General features: G+C 38.0%; 1 protein-coding gene across 1 annotated transcript in view; it reads left to right on the plus strand.

Moving 5' to 3' along the window:
• Positions 1 to 10,000, plus strand: part of LOC127455000 (pleckstrin homology domain-containing family G member 3) — a 75,865-nt gene that overhangs the window by 30,652 nt on the left and 35,213 nt on the right. Inside the window, exons 4-5 of the mRNA XM_051722516.1 lie at positions 3,470 to 3,903; positions 9,580 to 9,680. Of these exons, the coding sequence (XP_051578476.1) occupies positions 3,470 to 3,903; positions 9,580 to 9,680 (535 nt within the window). The remainder of the gene's footprint in view (positions 1 to 3,469; positions 3,904 to 9,579; positions 9,681 to 10,000) is intronic.

Raw genomic sequence — 10,000 nt, forward strand, 5'->3', positions numbered from 1 at the left:
ACAAATACTTTGGACATCTTTGAAATCGGAAAGGGACTTTCAATGGAGGTTAAGTTTTCCATTAAGTTTTTGAATCTCTTTCCATAAAAAATGTCTACATCGTGATATACATTTTTGCTTACATCACCCATTCCTAATTGTTATATACAGAGGTCGACCGATAGTGGATTTTACCGATACTGATAACTAAGGTAGTGGAAAGGGTGGATAACTGATTAATCTGCCTATAGATTTATAGATTAAAACATTTTCTTAGTCTTTCCTTACTATGACAAACACAGACACAGAGGCTAGAAGAGTCCAAAATGAATAAAGTCCCAGATGCAGCTTATTGTTCAACCAAAATCCCAATAATAACCAGAAAAGAATGAAGATTTGTTGCATTACGTGGGACTTACAGCTATAAACAAACCTGAAACACACCAAGGACTCTTATTTTGAAATGACGGAGACTTGGCTCCATTACAGTTTTGTTTTAAAAATATCGGCAACTATTTTTGCTGATAATGATAGTTCTAAAAAGCAACTATCGGCATTGATTAATCGTTAAAACAGAAAAATCGGGACTGGGTAGCTCAGCGAATATTGACGCTGACTACCACCCCTGGAGTTGCGAGTTCGAATCCAGGGTGTGCTGAGTGACACCAGCCAGGTCTCCTAAGCAACCAAATTGGCCCGGTTGCTAGGGAGGGTAGAGTCACATGGGGTAAACTCCTCGTGGTCGCTATAATGTGGTTCTCGCTCTCGGTGGGGCGTGTGGTGAGTTGTGCGTGGATGCCGCGGAGAATAGCGTGAAGCCTCCACACGCGCTACGTCTCCGCGGTAACGCGCACAACAAGTCACGTGATAAGATGCACCGGTTGACGGTCTCAGACGCGGAGGCAACTGAGATTCGTCCTCCGCCACCCGGATTGAGGCGAGTCACTACGCCACCACGAGGACTTAGAGCGCTTTGGGAATTGGGCATTCCAAATTGGGGAGAAAAAGGGGAGAAAATTCATTCAGATTCATTCCATGACACGACTTGCTTTAGATGTGTTCATATATTGTATGAGTAAGTTTTCCTGTATCATAGGTGATGATGTGGTAAGATTTCATCCATGAGTAATGGAGCTCTGACAAAATGATAAGATTTGTTGGTATTGCTCATGTTGAGACTTGCGTATAAATTTTAGCATTAAATACACAGACCGATTCATTGTGACCTCACATGCATCTACAGATCCACACAAAACTCCTCAGTGCTGGACGAGTACAGTGGAAATCGAGCTTGGAACAATTTGGCATCTCATCAACTGTGCTGTCTTCAAACATCTACATTAACAGCAACTGTGTAATGACTGCATGAAAGGACTGAAGTTTCCCAGGCAATTATATTAATATACTCTTCATTGTTTCTGTCATTTGAAATGTCTAAACACTATTCACTGACGTGCTTTCATGCTTTCACGATTCCCAGGCCTAAAGTCGAGTAATGAGAGACTTAGAGATGCGGTTTTAATTTGTAAAGAGTGAAAACGTTCTCAGAAACCATTTCAAAGTGCAACAAGATCTTAGTTTTTTACACATTTTGCAAAACTGAAGTTGGTTGGTTTCCCTGGGTTTTGTGTGTGCTGGGGTATGACGTCAGTCCATGACCCTAAAATCCTTCCCCTTCAGGCTGCATAGATTGTTCTTTATTTACTGCATCTCTGGATTCTTGTTCAAAGCGGCAGTCGTTCCATGAACAGGGAGGAGATGTCTGGGATTTATTTCAGCGTGGAGATCAGGACTTAGGACTTGTCAAAAATAATTTCAGAAAACCCATTCACATTAAGGAATATTCCGTGTTCAGTACAAGTTAACCCCTTAAACTCTGGTGCATTTTGGGGCTGTCACCCACAGTTGTTCACACTGAAATGTAAAAGATTATCATTCACACATACAGTCGACTAATTGAAAAAAAAAAATGGTTGTCCTAACTATGTAAACATTTAATTCTGGTTCTGTTCACTCTACCTCCTTTGAAAAGTTTCATTTTATTCCACTAGGTGGCAGAAAGAACGAGAATGTTTTTGTTTTTTTCTCTATCACATTCCATCACAATATACAGATCTGAAATGTAGGTGGCGCTCTAACGCATTTCAGCCCTCACAGATGTGCTCGTCCATAGACATTCAGTCTAATTTTCAGTTCATGCACCACCCTCAGTTGTTTCATCGAATATCTCGGCCTCTGAGTGGACTAAAAGCTCAATCTAGGTGTCATTAGAAAGCCTCCTTGTTTCTACGATATATAACATTTAATCATCAGTAGTTGAAAATATATTTTTCTGACGATTTGTTTTGCATGCATTTCCTTTTGAATGCCATATTTTTTTCTGGACATCTAAGATTTAACATTGGATTATTCAGTCAAGCAAGCTGACAGACAAGTAAACAATGGCTAATTTTTTAGAGAAAAACAGATTTTTCAGGCTTTCAGCAGCAGTTATCGGTGCATAAAGAGCCGTTTGTATTTGATGACTTACAGAAATCATATTTCACTTTGTGATTCTTTTGAAAATCTTTCGAACTGTGGTATAAGGGCAACAAAATTAACTATACAGTCACATTTCTGAGAATGAGAGCTTTCATTTGATATATGACTTGTCCATTTAGGTGCTATGTGAAGGACTTTTATTTTCATATAAATAGTTCTACACCATTACCTCTAGGGGGCGCTAATTTTCAACGCGAATGATTTGAGGCCTTATTTTGTTATTTTAAGTAACATAAATACAGAAGTAATGTTTATATCTGAAAAGTTCAGATTCTAAGCTTTTAAATAATACCTCACATACATGACTTATGCATATTAAGACTTTAATGTTTTAAGCGTACATTTTTTTTGCGATATAGCTGGCGGGTTCACAGAGTTTAAGGGCTCAATCGACAGCATTTGTGGCATAATGTTGAACTTCATAACCACAAAAAATAATTTTGACTCGACCCTCCTTTTCTGTTACAGGAAAGCACTTACAATGGAAGTCAATGGGGCAAATTTTTGGAGGGTTTATAGGCAGAAATGTGAAGCTTCTAATTTTATAAAAGCACTTACATTTATTCTTCTGTTAAAACTTGTGTGTTATTTGAGCTGTAAAGTTGTTTAAATTGTCGGTTTGACATTCGTTTTAGTGTTTATGGCTATACTTGGCAACAAAGTTGTAAAATTGGATATAACTTTACACAGAAAAGGTTAAGTGATTAAAAATTTTTGTGGAAATCAACATTATGCCACAAATGCTGTCGATTGAGCTTAACTTATATTGAACCCAAGATATTCCTTTTAAACTGAACTGGGTGTCCAGGACATGCACTGACTCTAAAACTTGAGCCAAATATCGGCCGATTAATTGGCCTGGCCGATATATCGGTTTATCACTAGTTTAAGTGTATAATATGACCACTGTCACAATTTAAAACTCGTTCTCTTCTCTGTTTGTTTCCAGCAGAATGTCATCGTTTATCGCCGGGTTCGTCTGTGGGCAGTCACGACCCCCGTTCGGCAGACTGCAGCTCGCTGTCGGGCGCTGAATATTCTGAGGACGGCCGTCCGGTCAGCACAGTGTCCACGGTTTCCTCCAGCTCTTCTGTCGAGGGCAACAGCATCCCGTGCCGGAGCTCGCCGACAGCGCCGTCGCCAAGCACACAAGCGGGTATCAACCTGGAGCTCAGCCCACCAGAGGGTCCTTTAGATCCTCCAGAACTGCTCGGGTTTGATTGGCCCGTAATTACAGTACCAAAACACTGCGAGGACGCCCCGTCACCATTTGCCATGGTCACCATGGCGCCTAACCCTCAGCTTACCTATGTGGACCGTGTCGTCATGGAGATTATAGAGACGGAGCGGATGTACGTCAGGGATTTAAGCAGCATCGTAGAGGTGAGAAACACGATGATTAGTTTACAACACTGGCTGTTTTTCAATCTGATCCAAAAATGACTATGTCAGGCTGCTGCAGAATCACACTGGACGGGGTGCTGTGTGAGCAGGATGTCTCGCAGCTGAACACAGGGATTCTTCTGGTTTTCTGGGTTTCCGCAGGTGTCGCTCCCAGTGCAGGAATGTGTTTGCACCTTTAAATTTGTCGACTAATGTAGCGTCTTGTCTAGGCTACAAGGTACGTCTCTGAAAACAAGGCCCTCAGGGAAAGTTACTCAAAAGCAGATTGTCTACACTAGACTGTACTTTAGACGAAACGCTCACAGACCACACACAGTCCACCTCTCATGTATATTGCACACAAAACTGGAAAGCTCCAATCAAATTACCCAACAGCAACAAAACTAACTGAAAATGTTTCTTTGATGCTTGCATTTATTTCTTCAAAATATAGTTTATTCCCAACTCTGCTTCAAACATTTTATATCGATTTTCCATTATAAGTGCTTGGCATTGGGCGAAAAGGTCGTGGGAAGACACAGTTTGTGTTTGATTTTCTCTAAAAAGTGAATGTCCTCTAACGTAACTGGTTGGACCGTTTCTTCATTTGTTATGAGCTCTATAATTTAGGGTTCATAATTCAGCACAGGCATCGATAAATTATGCTCAGTTGATAACGTATGGTCAATACTAATGCTGTTAAACTCATAAAAAAACACATCACAGGCAGGTGCGTACACAACACAATGGGAAATAAATAGAAAAGGCCTGCACATTGCCGTAGCTTGTGAATCTTTATTAGTTTAAAGCGTTTCAGTCAAAGAACAGAACCAGAGAAGGTTAATGGTGGTGGACATCCTCCTGCCGGTGTGAACTGAAATGTTTTTTTACACTAAAGCTTCACGTTAAACCATTTTAATTGACCTCTTGGACTGTTTGATTCACAAAAGAGCCTCTGATGGCAGCAAAAACATGCGATGGTGGTACGTTCCTCACTTTCTTTGAGACGCTATTGTGTTTGCTAAATCAAAGATTTATGATGTGAATGCACTTCATTCATTAAAACGATTGAATTATTGTTACGAATAGATGTTATCAGCATCTGGTGCCTTCCTTATATGCCGTTTTCTTGGGTGTGGATTATTATAATTGCACGAATTGAATGAAAGTGTGCACGCCCCTTTTTACTAATGCTTGGAATTCACTAAAATACAAAAAAAAGTCTGTGGTGTACACCGTTTTCGAGAGTTTTCTGGAAGGTCCATTTTAAGCATAAATGACTCGCAATTTACTCGGATAGGCACAATGCTTCTGTGTTTCTGTACAACCATTAGCGGAGAGCTGCACTTTATTTTGATTGAGTTTTTTGTAGTCTATAGAGCGCAACGGTCGGATTCTGGAAGTAAAAATCCCATTCATTTTCTCCATCGGATAATAGGTTTTTAACAATAGATTTTAACGATTTCTAAACGTCTTAATACAGACCTGCCGTGAGTTCTGAGGTTGCTAATCAGTGGTATATACTTCTGTTAAAGCCCAAAATATTTAATAGGAGAATTCCTGGTGAAGAACTACACTACCCATAATCCTGAAGTGAGATCCACCAATCAGACAAAGAGCTCTGCTTTTTGTACGAATTTCGAACACTTTTTTGCTTCAAATCAACGTTTGTTATGTTGTGATTTACTTCGGAGCTGGTTGGTTTGGTTCATGGCTCTCAACTCTTTTATGAAGGATTTTATCAAATTCCTATGGGGAAGATTAATAGTAAAAATACAGTGGGTGGGCACTGTTGCGCTCTATTGCGGTATCATCTATGATATGACAAAATCTTCTTGTCTAAATGGACTGTTCTTGACTAAAAGCCCAAAGTTTACTTCAGCTTTGACGTGAACCATGGTATTATATGAAGTACCTTGGAATGCCATGGAAAGCCATGGTATATGAATCCAATACCATCTTTTTACCATCTGATACCTTCATTGTAACATGGTACCACCACAGTACTTTAGTGCAAAGGTAGTCTTACCTTAAAGGGCTTTTGAATGTGTCTTCCTGTTTGAAAGTGCCTTTTAGTGCACTATGAGGTGTAATACAGTATGTGTCAGACAAACAGTTTGAAGGTTCTTGCATAAGGACCATAATTGGGCTCTTGTTAGACGTGTGTTGTTTATACAGAGTCTGAAGGTGATATCATGTGTTACAGTGACCGTCTGGGAATTCGAAATTAAGTTTTTCACAGTTCATCTTTTTGCAGCTCTCCACATAATCGAACAGGCTTCCTGTTGGAAATAGAAATGCATTACATCCTCTCTGATTTGCTCTGAGGATATTAACTTGTGGCACTCATTGGCAGATAGGAAAACGCCCAAATATGGTGCTTCATTCTACAGTCTGTTTGGGTGAAACTGGACCATTTGTTGGTCGTTTAAAACGGTTATTGGACACAGACACTCGCAAAGAATTTCAGTGTCAAGTATAAAGTGTCAGGAGTTTCATACAACACAAGTTGCACGTTGATGCAAAGCGCCACAGAGTCACTGTGTTTACACTCTTCAGGAAGTCAAACTACCAATGGATTAGTGATGGTTGAAATTGGAAAAATGACACACTACAACTTTAAATATCTAATAGTTTCTAACTCTGATACGTCATAATGTTCAAGCTCTCTTGAGTCTGTTTTTCCATGTGATGTTGTTGCATAATGAACATTCACATGGAGAATATCTGGTTCATTACGTTTGCTTTTTGGATGAAAGATGTTGAACTCCTCCCATGAGCTCCAGCGGTCTGAATTACAGCCAAACTTGGCCGTTGTGCTGTTTCCTAATATGAACATTGGGAGTGTGTGAGTGTGTGTGAGTGTGTGTGAGTGTGTGTGTGTGTGTGTGTGTGTGTGTGTGTGTGTGTGTGTGTGTGTGTGTGTGTGTGTGTGTGTGTGAGTGTGTGTGAGTGTGTGTGAGTGTGTGTGAGAGTGTGTGAGTGTGTGTGAGAGTGTGTGAGTGTGTGTGAGTGTGTGAGAGTGTGCGCTATGATGTTACCCGCGAGATTCCAGCTCAAGTGTTCAGAGCAGCACAGAAGCGGATTTATGTATTTGAGTGAGTGAATCTCTTCAAACCTGTCTCTTAAAGTCTTGTTATACAGCAAATCAAAAGAAAGCAATAAGAAATAGTTTTGCTTAATTTTTTTTTGCATTGTGACAAAAGAATATTCCGGGTTCAATACAAGTTAAGCTCAATCGACAGCATTTGTGTCATAATGTTGATTACCACCAAAATTAATTTAAACTCATCCACCGTTTTCTTTAAAAAAGCACAAATGTGTGTTCCAGTGAGACACTTACAGTGGAAGTCAATGGGGTCAATCTGTAAACATTAAAATACTCACTGTTTCAAAAGTATAGACACAAGACATAAACAATATGTGTGTTAACATGATTTTAGTCTGATAAAATCACTCATAAGGTGTACCGTTGTTGCATCGTAATGACAATAAAGTTGTAAAATTGGATATAACTGTAAAAGGTTATAAAAGGTTGGTAAGTGATTTTATCACACTAAAATCATGTTAACACACATATTGTTTACATCCGAGCCTAAAGGGTTAAAACATCCATTCACAGTTTTTACTCATGCGCACGGATTATGCTGGGAACATCCGGTTATGGCCAACAAAAATTATTTAAGTTGTCCCAACGTAGGTGAACTTCCATTTCACAAATTTAAATTGATTGTACACAATGAAAGAATTGCGTTACATTGGCTCATTTCAACAAGGAGCAAAAATTTATTTGAGTGTGCTTTATAAGGGTAACAGCTGAACTTAAACCGCACAATTTATTATTATTATTATTATTATTATTGTTCATTACAGTACTGACAATGTGATTTTCTGCATTAGAGAAATAAGAATTTGGGGGTACATTTTCATCAAAATTTAAATATTGATAACTACAGTCTTGACCAACACAAAATAGGTATCGTTTGAAAGATTAGAAGCTCTACTTTCCAATATATGTAGACATTATGAACAAAACTGAACAAATGCTTTGAAATTTGCAGATAAATCAGAAGTGTTCTGTTTTGATAATTCATAAAAAACAAATTATACTCTACATATTATTGCAATCAGAAAAAACATCAAACTGATCAAATATCCATGTGTCATATGTTGTAGGAAAGCTCTTAAAGAGTAGAATACAACCAGCCTATTTGTTTTACTCACAGACACAAATATAGCGAGTAATAGCTAAGTATATGTCTCTGACAATTATCTTGATGTTGCTTATATGCAGCGTTTTTGCCTTATAATTTCACGAACATAAAATATCACATACCATTACTTAGAGGAGGTGATTATCTTTCAAACGAGCCCACACACAAGATAATCAGATGCATAGATCATTAGATAATCCACATGAAGCACAATGTTACATATGACCACCAGGAGATGGCGCCAAATACATGACACAGACTCAATGATGACTCAAATGACACAGAATGAAACTCATTCTATGAAATCTCATTACTAAAATCATGTGTGCATGCTATGCAAACCTTTAGTCATTGTTGTGTTTGCATGTGTAATTAGTTCTTATGTACAATTATTATGTTTAATTTGTTTGGAGAAGCTTTAGGACACTTTTATAATTTATTTTTGTAATGCTATAACTTCTGATTGCTTTGTCGTATCGACACAAAATTATTCTCAGATACAGTTGACATGATTGGGAACAAAACAAGCAGTTTTTCGTAGCCACCTTATTTACACTCAGAGATATATAATGTCAAATCAGAAAAATAAGAAAAAAGTACATTTTTGGCCTTTTTCGATGTGATTTTTCAGTAGTTTCTCAGGCTGAGAGTCATCATTGATTTGCATCATGTGAGTGCCCCGCATGTCTGCTTGGAAAACTTGATTTAAATCTCATCTGCAAGATGACTTCCTCACTAAGACTACAAGCTTACAACTTGTTACACTTATAAATACACATTTTTGACCAAAAAACAAAATGGTAAAAAAGTGGTATAAATTAAGTTGCCTCAACTCAACTTTTGATTAAACATCTAATTTAACTGTGTGAAAAATGTTCCTTTATTTGATTAAGTTAGTATAATAGTGAGTGTATTGTGGGGTTACCATTTTACAGTTATGTGTCAGATGGTAATACCATGGTAAATGTAATATGTATATTCATATACATTGTTATTTTACTCCAAAGTACTTCAAAGAATGCCACGGTACTGCTACGCCAAAAACTATGGTGATGCAATAGTACTTTAGGTACATAAAATATATTACTATATTAGTGTACTAGAAGCAAAACCAAGAAACAGCCCCATCCAACACACACACACACACACACAAAATAACAGTGACGTCAGATAACCTCAGTTTGATCAAGAGGTCATATGTTGATTATATACGTGTAATTTACTGGACTTTGCTTATTTGCAAGTCAAATGGTTTTCACTATTCAAATGTTTACGTCTTATATTAAAAAATGTGAAGTTTGTAATCTTAAAGAGTCAATGTTCAGTTGTGTTTCAGCACTCTAGCGCCCTCTGTTGAACATTTACAGGAGCTGCATGTGATTATCAAGGGAATTAATTTGGAAAATAGTTTGTTATTAGTTGAGTTTTGAATAACCTTTATCTCCCTTTGTCTAATTTCCAGGACTATCTCGTACACATCATTGACAGCAGGGATCTACCAATCAAACCAGAGCAAGTTTGTTCCCTGTTTGGAAATATTGAACATATTTATGAGTTCAACAGGTGAGATTCAACCGTGCCATTCAGTCGACAGCATTTTCACACATAATAAATGTGTTTATTCATCATCTAGTCTGATCTGAAGTTTAAAAACATGATATTTATCTGTGTGAATGAGACGCCAGCAGCTGTCAAGTGTCAGATGTTCTTCAGCTTCAGATGTAAATAAAAATAGTTGTTTGTTTTTGGTGAAGATCTTGTTGACACGTCTCAGCGGGTTTCTTCTCACACGTGTTGACAACGTGTTTGAACAGTTGCTCTTTGACAGCATATTAAGATTAGTTTGCATCTTCAATGTACTCAAATTTGCAGCTGGTGTGAGT

This window comes from Myxocyprinus asiaticus, chromosome 17, assembly GCF_019703515.2.
Source record: "Myxocyprinus asiaticus isolate MX2 ecotype Aquarium Trade chromosome 17, UBuf_Myxa_2, whole genome shotgun sequence".
Lineage (NCBI taxonomy): Eukaryota > Metazoa > Chordata > Actinopteri > Cypriniformes > Catostomidae > Myxocyprinus > Myxocyprinus asiaticus.